Source organism: Rutilus rutilus (genome assembly GCF_951802725.1).
Source record: "Rutilus rutilus genome assembly, chromosome: 18".
Lineage (NCBI taxonomy): Eukaryota > Metazoa > Chordata > Actinopteri > Cypriniformes > Leuciscidae > Rutilus > Rutilus rutilus.
The window spans coordinates 35,834,906-35,851,026 of NC_140231.1; the positions used below are offsets into that span (position 1 = coordinate 35,834,906).

The 16,121-nt window shown below is 38.8% G+C and overlaps 1 protein-coding gene across 1 annotated transcript; it reads right to left on the bottom strand.

Annotated features, from left to right (window-relative positions):
- Window positions 1-2,162: 2,162 nt before the first annotated feature.
- Window positions 2,163-15,494, bottom strand: LOC311277358 (uncharacterized protein). The gene is made up of 3 exons (XM_084387652.1): window positions 15,456-15,494; window positions 4,291-4,471; window positions 2,163-4,133 (listed from the first exon to the last, which is right to left on the bottom strand). Exons 2-3 carry the CDS (start codon window positions 4,463-4,465, stop codon window positions 4,003-4,005), a joined length of 306 nt encoding a protein of 101 aa, XP_084243778.1. The 5' UTR covers window positions 4,466-4,471; window positions 15,456-15,494; the 3' UTR covers window positions 2,163-4,002.
- Between the last annotated feature and the right edge of the window lie 627 nt (window positions 15,495-16,121).

The window sequence follows — 16,121 nt, forward strand, 5'->3', positions numbered from 1 at the left end:
TACACGCTTAAAGGATCATTCCGGTATTTTGCACTTTGAGTCTCTTTTCAAGTTTGTTTTGGATGAACTAGAGTGGTGGACACAGAAATGTTGACGATGGGTCCTGTCTCGACTTTTAGACTCGTTTAGAATCGCCTTTGACCGCTTCAGAGTGGCTGGCTATATGGGCATGCACAAACATGTCCTTAAAACAACCCTTAATGTACGTTTTCAAAACTGTGCAACTCACCGAGTGGTAAGTGGTGTTTGTTGATGTTCCAAAACAAGTAGCGAAATACAGTTTCTGTGTTGTTTGTTGTTGTTGTTGTTGTTGTTGTTGTTGTTGTTGTTGTTGTTGTTTTTTGGCATTTTGTAAAATCCCATTGATTTCTGTTGGAGGACTCATTGCTCGTTGATATAACTGCGCTTCCAGAAACGGAAAAAACGCTTCAGACTCAAATGTGTGAATCTGGAGCCTCACACACACACACACGTCTCTATCATTACTTCACACATGATCTGGTTTACATGCTATATGTGTGTGTCTAACATGCTCTTCTGGCAGCTTCTAGACTGAATAGAGTTGTGGTGAACATAATAGAGATATTAAACAATGTAATAATTTAAAGCAGAAACAATGAGCTCATTGAAGTAATGAATACTTGTTTATTAACAAATGATTATGACATAGAAAATGTTAGAATTGGTGTCCAGTAGTCGCTATTATCAAACTATGATGTTAATCCTCTATTTCAGCTGGTTATGATGATTAAAGTTGACTCATTATAGAAAAACTTGCTGCACTTCAGAGTAAGTTCAATAGAAAAGGTCTATTAGACGTTTTTAAGACAGGTGAAATAAAATTAAATATATTGGCTTCAGGAGGTTTGTGAAAGATTTCCATAACCAGTATTTATATATAAAACAAATTGTGGAAACATCTAACATTTATTTGATTGATGTTACAAGATACACTCTTAAAAATAAAGGTTATTTATTATCATTGATGATGCATGAAGAATCTTTAACATCTTTCCATTCCACAAAAGCTAAAGAAGTTCTTCAGATTATTAAAATGTTCTTCAAACTAAGAAAAATCACTGACAGGTTCTTTGAGGAACCAAAAATGTTTCTTCTGTGAAAACCCCCTTTTGGAACCTTTATTTTCAAGAGTTCAAAAAAACCTTTTCACACATACAATCATAACAAGAACAATGACAAGCTGATTCTTAACACCTTCGAATGACAAACACTGAGGAATCTTCTTCATTGAGTGCAGGAAAGAGAGTTTCTCTTCATTGTGTGTGGGTTACAGAAACTGACAGATGATTATCAGCAGTTTTATGAGCTATCTCCCTTTTATATCACAGATCAGGTCTTTGACAAACACCAGTAGTGGTTTAAGCTGAACAGATATGGTTTTATCTCAAAGACCTCATGAAAACTGCTACCAAAATAAAAATGTGATTTACCTTGCAGCCGAGAAGAACAGATGATTCATTTTTAAGGCTGTTCGCTTCATGTACAGTACGTCAGAATACAGTATCAATAGAGAAAGTGGTTAACATGCTGGAGACAGATCACTGAAGATAAGCTTCTTAACCACTTGGTGGAATTGCCAGACGTTCCCTTAGGGATACGCTGTGGTAGCGCGTCAAAGCATTCTCCAGTATAAATACGCAGCTATAACTCATGTAGGTGATTCTGAAGTATATTTTATGTTGATATACAATGGTTACATACTGTTAAAACTAATCGTGGTATTGATATATTAAGACTGCCGACTCCGACGAGTTGTGGATTCATTTCCGCTGTGTTGTGGATTCATTTTGTTGTGTTGTGAACTTATGTTTGCTTTTTAAAATTCGTTTTGTTGTGCACTACTGGGCCACCGTAGGAATTTGTAGTTGTAGAGAAGAGCCACACGTGTGTATCAGTGCATTTGAAGTCACAGAGAACTTGAAGATTTTTTTCTCTCTCCCACAAACACAACAGTTCTTCATTGCAGGAGCACAGATGACTAATCCTATTCTACAAATCACTAATTAAGAAACTCGGACACACACGTTTGCTGCAGTTGCTGCAGTGAATTACTCTGGAAATCCAGAGTTCTAAAGGTAATTTCAGTTTTGTTACTTGGCTCAGGAGGGAGCAACAAAATTGGGACACAAGAAAGCCAAACATTTAAAGTAAAATATTTATTGTCAAAAGGAAACATAAAAAAGGAGTGTAAAGTTGCAGCCAGGCATCCGTAGTGAAGCCGAATTCTGAATTACTGCATGATGTGGCAAAACAACCACACACATAAATTACAAAAGCAAACAAATCAAATAAACCACACTGTCATTCAAAGGCCCAAAGGGACGTGAATATCATGTTTAGGTGTGTGTGTTTAGAGAGATTATGTTTTCTAGTGGATTAATATTTCAGTGGGGCTTCAGTCACTCACAGATGTTCTCCAGTGCACAGTTCTCCTGAAGACACATGAAGTGTGTTTATGACTGTGTTTCTCTGTGATGGACCAGCCGTTTGTCCAGTGTGTTTCTCTTTCTTATTTAACGGAGGTCAGCTTATACTTGCTATTCGTTTTAAACTTAATGCTGGAGTCTTTAGTCTTTACCCTCCTTGTTAAAGCACCTGGAGGACAAGGACCAGGGCCCGGTTCCCCAAAACGTTCTTATCGCTAAGTAGTTCTTAACCTATTCCTTAACCTCTCTCTTAACGTTATGGCACGATTCCCGACACGTTCGTACACTATAGTATATCTTCTGTAAGTCACACTTTCGTGAGGTTGGTCTGGACCACTCTTAGCTTCACCTTATCACTGTTGCAGGTCTATATGAATATAATTCTGAAGTTTTAATACACACAGACAGTGTTCAGTTAGGCTAATTCAAGTGTTTTCATGCAAAGAATAAAATTGTCATTATGATTGTTGTTAGATTTTTAATTATATTATTATACAACATTATTAATTTAATTAATTAAGCGCTTTTAAAGGCCAGTGAAAGCATAGGCTACAGTCAGCTAAGTCCTATTCGGACGCTAATATTGCTTCTCATGGGCTCGTCCGGTATTTTAAACATTTACAGGGGTAAGTCTGTGATTTTAGTGCCGTCCGAATCCATAATATCAGTGTTTTTTCTTACCCAACCCGCGTAAAAATCCCTGGCCAAATTAGTACCTTCTGTTTTTTGACAAACAGGTCGTGTGGGAATTTAATTGCCGTCTGAATCCACATCTCTGAGTTTACAAGAAGAGATTCAAAATCCACTGTTTAAATCCTTTTTGATCACTGCCGAGCACCGTACGCAAGATGTACGCTTTTATTACTGAAATGCTGGAAAGTATTTCCAAGAACAATATTTCATCGCAGCTCCACCTCAGCGAACAAAAATGGGAAAGAGAAGAAAGCATGTAAACATTTTGAAATGGTTATTATGGCAGAAATATATGATACAATTTTAAAATATGTAGGCTAGGCTATTATAGGCTATTATAGTTTGGATTATTTTTTATAATATCTAGTCATATAGTCCTAATAAATGTAATTTCTACTATTTCTGAGGTGCTTCTTTTATAAAGATCACCGCTTTCTCACATAAACGGCCCCTGCACGAGAGAATAACTGATTCTCAAGCCATCGATATCAGCAGATTCAGCAGCATCTCCACAGACAGCAGCGGGTAACGTCGCACGTAAGAAGGAATATCTTAAGCAGCTTCCTAAGGTATGGTTCGGGGAACACACTTAGGAACATAAACAACTTTGGTAAGATATATCTTTTGAGTCTTCTTAGCGCGCTAAGAGTGAGCGTTATCGGGGAACCGGGCCCAGGTTCGAGTAAGACCTGGATGAGGTATATATATATATATAAGCATGTGCAAGTGTTCGCTATTTTTACACACTATCAGAGGTAGGAAACACTAGTGTGTCAGTGAAGCAGCAAGAACAGGTTTAAAATACAAATATGCAGTTTTTTTCTGCATCACAGATTGATGATGATGATGATGATGAAGATGTTCAGGTCTTCTGGTATCTGGACGTCACTGATGTTGTGTGATCTTGAGAACATGATGAAGGGTTTGATGAGAATCTCTCCTCAGTTTTGACATCAGAATCAAACTTTACAGGCTCGTCTGGATCACAGGAGACTAGAAATCACAAATATAGATCAGACTATTCATATTGTTTGGGATTTGTTGTTATATTCTCAATCTATAAAACATATTAAACACAATCGCACATCTGGTATGTGTGAAGACAATAATAGTAAATCTAGCAAGACTATAAGACTATAACAGCACTCACAGTTTGGCTTTAGTATCTCCTCACTCTCACATCTATCAAATGTCTGTCCTCTTTTCTCTGGTGATTCTCTGGTTTGTGTCTCATTTCTGTCCTCCATTTTTCTCTCAGTCTTCTTGATTTCTGCTGATCTGTGATTTCTGAGGCTCCAGCCGGTGATTTTCTTTCTCCACTCCATTTCAATCTGTTGAATCACACAGACAACATAAACAGTTTGATATTACTTCCCGACTACGCCACCTTGGGAATTTCACCCACAGAATTAAAGCGCCCTCTAAAGGCACACACACACACACACACACACACACACACACACACACACACACACACACACACACGCCCTCTAAAGGCACACACAGGTGTAATCACCATGAGAGTTGGAGACAGAGGTAATCACACAACAACACTTTTACTGACAGTAAGAAAGGTGTTGAAATGCAGCCACACTCTTCCTCCTCTTACACACACTCTTCCTCATCATCCTTTTCCTCCTCTTACACACACTCTTCCTCCTCTTACACACACTCTTCCTCATCATCCTCTTCCTCCTCTTACACACACTCTTCCCCCTCTTACACACACTCTTCCTCATCATCCTCTTTCTCCTCTTACACACACTCTTCCCCATCTTACACTCACTCTTCCTCCTCTTACACACACTCTTCCTCCTCTTACACTCACTCTTCCTCCTCTTACACACACTCTTCTCATCCACAGATTCCGTTATCACGGGAAAAGGAACCGGAGTTACAGGAGCAGTCTCAGGATAATCACCCTTAGCAAATCACTACAATCACAGTGCACACACACACACACACACACACTAATGTCTGTGAAGAGCAAGACACATGGTGAAGGACACCTCATCATACTCTTCCTCCTCTTACACACAATCTTTCTCCTCTTACACACACTCTTCCTCATCATCCTCTTCCTCCTCTTACACACACTCTTCCTCATCATCCTCTTCCTCCTCTTACACACACTCTTCTCATCCACAGATTCCGTTATCATGGGAAAAGGAACCGGAGTTACAGGAGCAGTCTCAGGATAATCAGCCTTAGCAAATCACTACAATCACAGTGCACACACACACACACACACACACACACACACACACACACACACACACACTAATGTCTGTGAAGAGCAAGACACATGGTGAAGGACACCTCATCATACTCTTCCTCCTCTTACACACAATCTTTCTCCTCTTACACACACTCTTCCTCATCTTACACTCACTCTTCCTCCTCTTACACACACACTTCCTCATCTTACACACACTCTTCCTCCTCTTACACACACTCTTCCTCCTCTTACACACACTCTTCCTCCTCTTACACACAATCTTTCTCCTCTTACACACTCTTCCTCATCATCTTCTTCCTCCTCTTACACACACTCTTCCTCCTCTTACACACACTCTTCCTCCTCTTACACACACTCTTCCTCATCATCCTCTTCCTCCTCTTACACACACTCTTCCTCCTCTTACACACACTCTTCCTCATCATACTCTTCCTCCTCTTACACACAATCTTTCTCCTCTTACACACACTCTTCCTCATCATACTCTTCCTCCTCTTACACACACTCTTCCTCATCATCCTCTTCCTCCTCTTACACACACTCTTCCTCATCATCCTCTTCCTCCTCTTACACACACTCTTCCTCCTCTTACACACACTCTTCCTCATCATACTCTTCCTCCTCTTACACACAATCTTTCTCCTCTTACACACACTCTTCCTCATCATCCTCTTCCTCCTCTTACACACACTCTTCCTCATCATCCTCTTCCTCCTCTTACACACACTCTGGGCCCTATTTTAACGATCTGAAACGCAAGTATCAAGCGCAAAACACAAGTAACTTTGTGGGCGGTTCTCGGGCGCTGTTGCTATTATACCGGCGGGATAAATGACTCTCTGACACAAATCTAAAATGTGTTGGTCTGAAGTAGCTTCATTATTCATAGGTGTGGTTTGGGCGTAACGTGAAATAAACCAATCAGAGCGACATCTCACATTCCCTTTAAGAGCAGGCGCACTTGTTCTATGGCGGATTGCTATTATAACGGCGGATTTGCCAGGCGCACGCCAGCCGCGGGAACATATTTTACCAGGGGGGTGCTGGGGGCGGGATTAATGGGCGGGGCTTGATATTGCGGGGCGGTGCTATGGTAGAGTTTTTTTTAAACAAAAATCCTAATATTAAACAGCCCAAACAAAAAGATGAACATACAAATGAATGAGTACAGAGTTGTGAGAACGCTCAGAACTCATGATACATTTTAAAAGGCACAGCACACAAATCTGCATATTACCTTATGATACTCACTCAGTGCCGGTTCACACAGAAAGCATAATCTTTCAAAGCGAAGACGCAAGACGCCAAACACAGGCAGTGGAACGGGGGAAAACGCAAAGTCTCAAGGCTGCTGACAAATCCAGTTAAATAAATGCTGCATGATTACCTGCATCCGTAATTAAAAGAAGATCATCAACAACTCTCAAAAGGGCTGATTCTGTACTGTGACCACCCCTAAAACCAGACTGAAATTTATCCAAAATATTATTATTTTTAAGGTACTTTTATTAACATTTTCAAGTACCTTAGACAAGCCAGACAATTGAAATTGGTAGATAATTTTTTTTTAACCATGTGGGTCCAGACTTAGAAGATAGGGCTTAACATTAGCTTGCTTTAGGCAACGTAGTACGATGCCATTCTGTAGACCACTAATAATAATAGATAAGATACTTGAGCCGACTATCAGCACCTTCCTTAAGAATGGACAGTGCAACTGCGTCTCTAATGTCAGAGAGTGACACCAGTTCAAACTGACTAAAAGAATACATTCCAGTTAAATCTGTTAGCACTGGGTTAGCAACCATAGATGAAACACTTGCTCTGATTCCATTTATTTTCTCAACAAAAAATCACATCGCACGTTGCCGATGATAAAGTAAAGCTAAGTTTTGTACTTGGACAAAGCAGTCTATTGATAACAGCAAAAAGCTCACGCGGCGGGTTTTTAGCAATCAAATCAGACAAGTAACTTGCTCTATAATATTTCACAGCTTTTTGGTATTTTGCAAGACTTTCCCTTAACATCTGCTCTTCTATATTCCCGTCTAAGAGCCCGAGTCTGTTCTGGCTCTTCTTTCCTTCGTTTTCTATGGAGCAATAGAGTCCGTGATGTTCATACAGACAGAATTAAATGTTGAAATCAACTCATCTGGATCGACAGAGGGAGATGCAGACTCGATACAAGGGATTTGTGAAGAGGCAATAAAAGCGTTTAGAAATTCTGATGCTGTAAGTGGAGTGAATATACGGGAACATACCATCGACACAGGAGCAGAAGGACACACATTAAATACCACTGGACAATGATCAGAAAAACTATGAGGCATGATATTAAGATCACAAATCGAGATTCCTAAAGACAGAACGAGATCGAGAGAATGGCCAAGTTTATGGGTGCTACTCCTAACAGACTAAATCAAGAGTCCAACATTTCTATGAATTCAGCTACCATAGGTTTTCCTGGGCAGCAAACATACACTAAAATCACCAACAATTAAGATTGAATCAGACAGTAGTACAATGTAGAGCTGAAGATCTTTGCCCGAACCCGACGGGACCCGACGGGTTTGGTTGGGTTCGGTCTTAATTTCTATTATTTTACACTGGCTCGGGCCGGGCTCGGGCTCGCGCTTCGGGTTGCGTGGTAAATGAGCGGTCAGGTGATGTGTTTAGATTAGCGTGAAAATGGATCTTGAGGAGGTGAAATGGAGGCTGGTCTCTGGAGGACTTATTTTATTTCTTTGTTCCAACTTCCAAGTGGCCTCTAGCCTCCGTTAGTCATGAATAAATGATGTTAAAAAATGTATAAATTACTCCTTTTTTTACGAAAGACAAAGGTGCTGTGTGCGTGCGGCGCAGTCTCTTTTTTTCTTTCTCTCCCTTTTCCGCCGAGTGGTGCGTGTGCCGGCTCGCGGTGTGAAGCGCGTGTCCGCGCTATTCTCCGACACTCTTATCACTGCTGATAGACGGCCTTTTGGACAGTCGGGCTGTAAACGGGTTCGGGCTTTTAAAAAGCTGTCAATCAAAATGCACTTGTCGGGCTCGGGCCAAACTCTGTCGGGCTCGGGCCTTTTCGGGCCGAACTTTTAAGGCCCGATTACAGCTCTAGAACAATGTGAGACAAAAAATCTGAGAATTCTTCAATGAAGTCTTTGTGATATTTAGGAGCACGATAAACATTTACACAAAGCACTGGTTTCTTGTAATACAACATCATCACTTGGGCTTCAAAACTCTGATAGTTCATAAATGGCAATAAGCGACATTTAAAACGTTTGTTAAAAATAATGGCCAGTCCACCAGCCTAAGAAAGTCACAATCAGCCGGAGTTGCTTCCATAATAGGGGCGAGATCAACAGCATTCAGCCATGTTCGACAGTAAATAAAAAATCCAAGTCGTTGTGAATGATTTGTTTGCAAGGGATCTGGCATTGACTGATGCCGTCCTTACCAGAGGTCTCACAAGCCAAGGAAGAAAGTATTGTCCAGTGCCAGAGAGGTCGGGTACAGATGAACGGATATTAAATAATGCTTGATGATCATAAGTCCATAAAGTTTGGCCATATTGAGGAAGTAAACTCAAAATAAACAAAAATCGGCACACTGCTACTTCTGCTCCCAAAGATTTATTTAAAAAAGCAACGTTTCGACCCTAAAGGTCTTCATCAGGCCGTTTGTTTGGGTCGAAACGTTGCTTTTTTTATAAATCTTTGGGAGCAGAAGTAGCAGTGTGCCGATTTTTGTTTATTCTGAGTCTGATGATTCATTTTCACTTCTTCTGATCTCCTCTGATCTCTTCTGAAACTTCATAGTTTGTACAGTTGGTTTGATTACATCATTAGAAACAAGTGTGAATAATTTTGAGCCGTTGTGTGTAAATGATGACGCTTGTTGTAGTTGTGTTTAACTCTAGTTGTGCTGTAGTTGTAGGTTTGCAGCACAAGTGCATTGCAGTGCAAAGTTTAGTGAGTGAGAACGTGTGTAGAGATTTGCAAAAAGAGTGCATAATATTTAGCGAATATACAGAAACCACACAGGAAGTCCTTTAAGGAAGTGTGTCTCTGTGTTTCTCTCTGTGTGTTTCATCTGTTGATGTCGGGTCTGCATGTTTAGGGTAATTCCCGTGATATTGAAAGGTTGTTGTTGCTCGACACTGAAAATAAGCCATTAATGCTACATTTAATGCTGATCTCAGTTCATCGCCCGCGCACTGAAGCGTTATTTATTTATTTATTTAATTCAAAATTACTATCAGATTTAATGTTATACCTTGACAAACTATAGGGGAGAGCCGGGACAGTTGAAACACTTTTCAGATAAATGTCGTTTTAAGATAAGGTTACAGATAGATTTTTTATTTTTTTTGTGATTAACAACTCACATATGTGTTCTCTTAGTATCATGTGTTATTCGGTACAAATATAGATTTATTTAAGTAAAATATGACTTTGAACAGGAGTTGTGCTTTGTTTCAATCGTCCCGCCTGTGCGGGACGGTTGAAACACAGGGGTGGGACGGATGAAACATGACAGTTTAAATGGCAACTATTCATCTAATGCTTTTTTTTGTGAACAACACCTGACAAGTAACTTATGTACATATTGTTTTTGTTCTGTCGCACCAATAAACAATAGGCGATAAGCCTATGCGCATTTTGTAATCTTTCTAACAGGCTATTTTGACGAAGACAGACAAATCCGTTTACTATTAATTTTCTTACATTTCTTCCTTGAGTCATATTGAGTGTTTGCTAGTTGAATAGCCTGTTATTATGAAGAAAACGAGGTCAACCAGACGATGAAGATTGGACAATTGCTGATTATTACAGAGATAGCATGTGTTGCGTAATTGAAAATTAATTTGCATTAAAAGAAACACAAGTCTAGAAACAGTATATGAATCTATGAACAGTATAGGCTATGACCAGGTTTAACGGGCAGGACGCGCGGGCGGGACGGTTTAAACAGTGTTTCAACCGTCCCGACAGCGCATCCTGTCATTTAAACCTCTTTTGCTCTTAAACTAAAAAACTCTGATATTGCCCACTTAAGGGTGTGTTGCAGTACTAATACACCTGCCGTATTATCATTACAATGGCACATGAAACAATAAATCCAACTTGTCAGTCAAAAAAAAGTACCGCACGAAAGAATTCACTCACCGCATTCAAAAACAGCTTTGTGGCTTTAACTCCAAAACGACGCGAAGTAAAGAAGAAATGTTTTCGCGGGTATGTTAGGCATTGTGTGCTGTATGTGCTGACGAAATTTGACGTACATGACGTGAGTGGTTTTCAAGAAAATCTCAGTGTTTCATCCGTCCCGCGTTTCAATCGTCCCGCCTCTCCCCTACATAATTAAAAAGATATAATACTCAAGTTTCAGTATTTGACCACTATTGTATTCTGAGAAACTCATAGTGACAGTTATGTCTTAATTTGTGTCAGGAGTTATGAAATGAAAAAATGAGTCGATACCTTTAATATGAATTATGCGCGTCAGCCGCTTTCATTCATAAAAAACTCCGTGCTGTCGTCATGACAGCGATACACAAAACAACGTCCCTCAGGGCTTTAGCTCAAAAATGTGCAGATTTGGAGAAATATTGATAGATTCTCATAGATTTACATCCTATTTCTATAGACAGGAATAATATTTATTGAATTTATACCCAAATGCGTCGATGTAATCTTTATGAGCATTTGGTATTCCGATACTGTGTTTTTTAATTCATACCAATAGCCTGAGGGCGCTACATGCACAATAATAGTCCATATATGGAACATGAAGAAGAGCCATGACCATGTGACATTCCAGGACGTCACTGATACCAGAGAATGTCTAATATGGCGAGAAGTTTCACTCTCACTACACTTCCGGCTTCTGAACTGGTTGCAGTTCCACTCCGATTCCATATGAGGGCGCTCACAGGACGAGTGCAGAATGAATGGAGGTCAATGGCGGTATACCCCTCAAAATCCACTTTTCTCAGGATATAATTTTTTATCTAGTAATTTGAATGTTGTATTCGAAAGGAGATGCAAAGAAATTACACATTGCTGGGTGTTAGATTTTTTAGAGTCACTTATTTGCTTTAAAAAAGTCTTTCAAAATGTCAATGACGTCAGAATGCTGACGTCATTAGCAGAATGCTAGCGTGTTATGGGCAACAACAACTCAACCTGTAAGAAATCAAAACGACATAAGTACTCGTTCATTCAACTTTCGACCTAAAACCCATGTTGAACTTGCAAAATCTACAATCAGATCTGAGATTTCTCAACGGCAATCGGGTGAAAGAGACAAATTTAGCCGTCTAGCCCCATTGACTCCCATTGATTCTGCACTCATGGCGAGCGCCCCCAGTGGAACTCTGGTGGTACTACAACCAAAATTCGGTACAATAGGGCTTAATAGGGAGTGGACAGGCTCTCCGTAGACGGGCTCTGCTGATACACACAAAGCTAACAAGAGATCGCGCTGTAACATGCAGATACAGATGTTTTGAAGACAATAAACATGATTGCACTGATATTTGAGTTACCTGTGTTTTTCAAGCCATGCCAGGTATTTTCATAATAATAGATTATATTTATAATGTAATGCTAATCTATATAGACTATCATTGTGCAGAACACTATCCAATAGTATATTTTCTGTCTGATTTTTTTATCTGAAGCCAAATTAGATCACAGAAGATTATTTAAAATACTCAACGTGCGTTAAAAAGTAAGTTTAGAGCACAAACATGGTTTTAATCTCATAAATTGTCGTGTATTGATGGTGTGCTAAGCTAACATGCTAGCTAGCCCTAGGTGCACCTGCTACCTAGAAGTTATACTTTTATTATTTTTTTAATGCTTACTGAAATGTGTCTTTATTCAAGAAATGCATTTGATACAGTTTAAAATGTGTGGTAAACTTTGAGAAAAGAAATTAGGGACTGAAACCCTATGAATAGCCTGTGAATAGCCAGTCGTTAGTAGCTATAATGCAGACAAAAGAAATGCATATTTCGAGCCATAACCAGGCTGGAGAGGTGTGAATGTGTGCAGGAGAGACTGAGACTGAATGGGGATCGTTTGCACCACAAAACAATAGAGACAATATACTGGATAGATGGTTAGAAGATGACAATAAACATCAGTAGCATTTTAGCGTCAAATCAAAATAAAGTCATTTGACATGGTCTTGAAAAACATTTAACCAAATACAGAGTTTTGGACTTATTATCTTCAGATTTTAAACATAGAATGTTTAGACATATGGCTTTAGCTGTAGTGCATTTCTAGATTGCTCCAGTGCCAACTTCAATTTTATTTTCATGAGGATGTTTCATAAAAATTAATTTCTAATAATTTTACAAAACTTTGAAGCTATTTATAACAATTTTTGTCATTATGACAATAATTAATTCTACATTTACAATAAACTGCCAGGTGTCAGCTTTCAAATGAGATCATACTTGTGCTTTTAATGCAAAGGGTTCATGAACTGTATCTGTTTCAGTTTGGGTATGTCATTTCTGGGGATTTTTCAAAAGTGGGGTTGCAGCTTAACAGGTTAAAAGCTTCACTGATGAAAAAATGAATTTTTCTCACTGAGTTTCGGTCGTAGAAACACAGAAAACAGTGTCACAAGAACTAGCCTTATTTAGTCTCTGTATATGATGTGTGACTCTCACTTCATTTCTGAAACATCAGAATGAATCACTTTCAACCAAACCTTAATGTGCAATTAATATGCAATAGACAAGAATGAGCAAAGTTAACCTGCAACTTTCTTAAAAAGGCGCCGTAAACCGCACAGGAAACAAAAACAGGAAACAGGTGTAGACTAGTTGTTTTGCGTGTAAAATACGCACAAAGATTTTAGCACAACTATTTACACACACTATGGGTTGGGGTAAAAACTGAAACATTTCTTTAAAAAACACTGAAATAACAAAAGTAAAAACAAATATATACACTAAAATCAGTATGAGAGGTTTTTGTGTGCGAGCATCGAGAATCACAGGAAAGCTTTTGATGAAGTGTCATTCTTTAATCATCTAGCCTGAGCAACTGTTAACAAACCATTAACAAACACATGTAGGATTCACTCTTCCCCCGCCGGCTCGACTCGCAAACACCTTCACTCCGAGCTAAAGAACTGTTTTGATCTTTGTCTTTTTAACATTGATCCTGTCGGTGTCGGGAAAACTGATGTTCTAGAAAAACAACATATTTTCTTGTTGAGAAGAATACAGTACATGTGTGTGTGTGTGTGTGTGTGTGTGTGTGTAATGAGGACTCTATGGCTTGATGAACGTTTCTGATTCTTAGGCACTAAAATAAAATTAACCCTTCAGTTCATGTACTACTGATCCTACTGAGGTGTTGACACACACACACACACACACACACACACACACACACAATTCAGTCATTTACAAGAGTGAAAACCGAATTAACTCCCAAAAAAAGCAGGGGACAACTGCATTTACAAGAACTCTACGCATTGTATACGAAACAAACTAGTTGTTAATGACGTATGACAAGCGATGTCACAGATGAAAGAAACTTCTCTTACAAATACGTATTTTAAAGTCCATTAGAGATTAATCTCTCATCATGTGCGGTGCAAGTGTACGAGCCTGTATGTTTGTGTTACATCAAGTCAGGACAGGTGAACTCAAGCTTCATACAGGCTCAGAGTCTCAGTGTAGATTATTGTGCTATAGGCTATATAGGGGTCAGGACCTTCCCCAGAGGGTTGACCAAACGATATATATATATATATGTGTATGTATGTACGGAGTCAGAGTAGCGTATTTATGGGTGCTACTCCTAACAGATTGAATCAACTTAGTCTATATATATATATATATATATATGTATAACGACTGTATATATGTATAATGACTGTATATACAGTGCTATGCATAAGTTTAGACACCCATGCAAAAGTTGACTAAAAAGAGGAATAAAAAATCATATTTTGGAAATTGAACTTAATGCCTTAATTTAAAAAATTAGGAAAAATCCAACCTTTAAGGACACCAATTTTCTTTGTGAATGAATAATGTATCGTAAATAAATAAATGTTCTTCCTTAAAATACAGGGTGCATAAGTTTGGACACCCCTATGTTAAATTCCCATAGAGGCAGGCAGATTTTTATTTTTAAGTATTTTTTTTAATTATTTTTTTAGGATACTATGCATCCTGATAAAGTTCCCTTGGCCTTTGGAATTAAAATAGCCCCACATCATCACATAGTCTTCACCATACCTAGAGATTGGCATGGTTTTATTTCAGTTAGCCTAATAGCTAGTTTGATTTGCATTGAGAGATGATCTTATGGAAAGTACCCCATGCCAATCTCTAGGTATGGTGAAGGCTATGTGATGATGTGGGGCTATTTTAATTCCAAAGGCCAAGGGAACTTTATCAGGATGCATAGTATCCTAAACAAAAAATAAAAAAAAATACTTAAAAATAAAAATCTGCCTGCCTCTATGGGAATTTAACATAGGGGTGTCCAAACTTATGCAACATGTATTTTAAGGAAGAACATTTATTTATTTACGATACATTATTCATTCACAAAGAAAATTGGTGTCCTTAAAGGTTGGATTTTTCCTAATTTTTTAAATTAAGGCATTAAGTTCAATTTCCAAAAGAAGATTTTTTATTCCTCTTTTTAGTCAACTTTAGCATGGGTGTCTAAACTTATGCATAGCACTGTATATATATATAAATTATATACAGTTATTATATATATATATATATATATATATATATATATATACATACACAGTCATTATACATATATACACATATTGTATTAGATCATATTTAGCTATTTAGCATATTTAGTCTTTTTTGCTTGCCATTTTTCTCTTTCTCTCATCTGTTTGTCTGTATGTTTAATAGTTTGTGATATATGTGTTTTATAGCCTATATTCTCAAATGTATTAATTTCTCATTAAAAATTCCACTTCAGTTTCACTAAAATAGAAAGATAAATGTCCAGATTTAAATAAATAAATAAAATATCTTCACAAAACAAAAAAGAAAGTGTTTTACTGACCTTGTGATGAGCAGAAAAGAGGAAACATCCAGTGCAGCTCTGAGAGATCAGAGTGTTCAGAGTGGCAAATCTTCAGTTCTAAACTCCTCCCCTCACATGTAGACCACGCCTCTCACTTGTAAACTCCTCCCCTCACATGTAGACCACGCCTCTCACTTGTAAACTCCTCCCCTCACATGTAGACCACGCCTCTCACTTGTAAACTCCTCTCCTCACATGTAGACCACGCCTCTCACTTGTAAACTCCTCCTCTCACATGTAGACCACGCCTCTCACTTGTAAAGTCCTCCCCTCACATGTAGACCACGCCTCTCACTTGTAAACTCCTCCTCTCACATGTAGACCACGCCTCTCACTTGTAAACTCCTCTCCTCACATGTAGACCACGCCTCTCACTTGTAAACTCCTCCCCTCACATGTAGACCACGCCTCTCACTTGTAAACTCCTCCTCTCACATGTAGACCACGCCTCTCACACCCCAAATGTTGCCTTGTTTTAGCCTAGACGTCTGGCCCGTGTTTGTTTGGCTATTAGACGTCTTTTAAACGCAAAATTGCACCAATACTCACATAAAAACCTTTCTCTTCTAAGTATGAGCTGAAGCATTAGGAGCCCGACCCAGTTCTCCAGCCGGTCTAGAAGTGTGTTGATCGACATGTCTAATG

What these genes read in the sequence shown, in the direction of transcription:
- LOC311277358 (XM_084387652.1), bottom strand. Translation starts at nt 4,465, where the DNA reads ATGGAGTGGAGAAAGAAAATCACCGGCTGGAGCCTCAGAAATCACAGA. An exon ending in GGAGATACTAAAGCCAAACT is followed by an intron (nt 4,134 to 4,290) that starts GTGAGTGCTGTT and finishes TGTGATTTCTAG; the next exon opens with TCTCCTGTGATCCAGACGAG.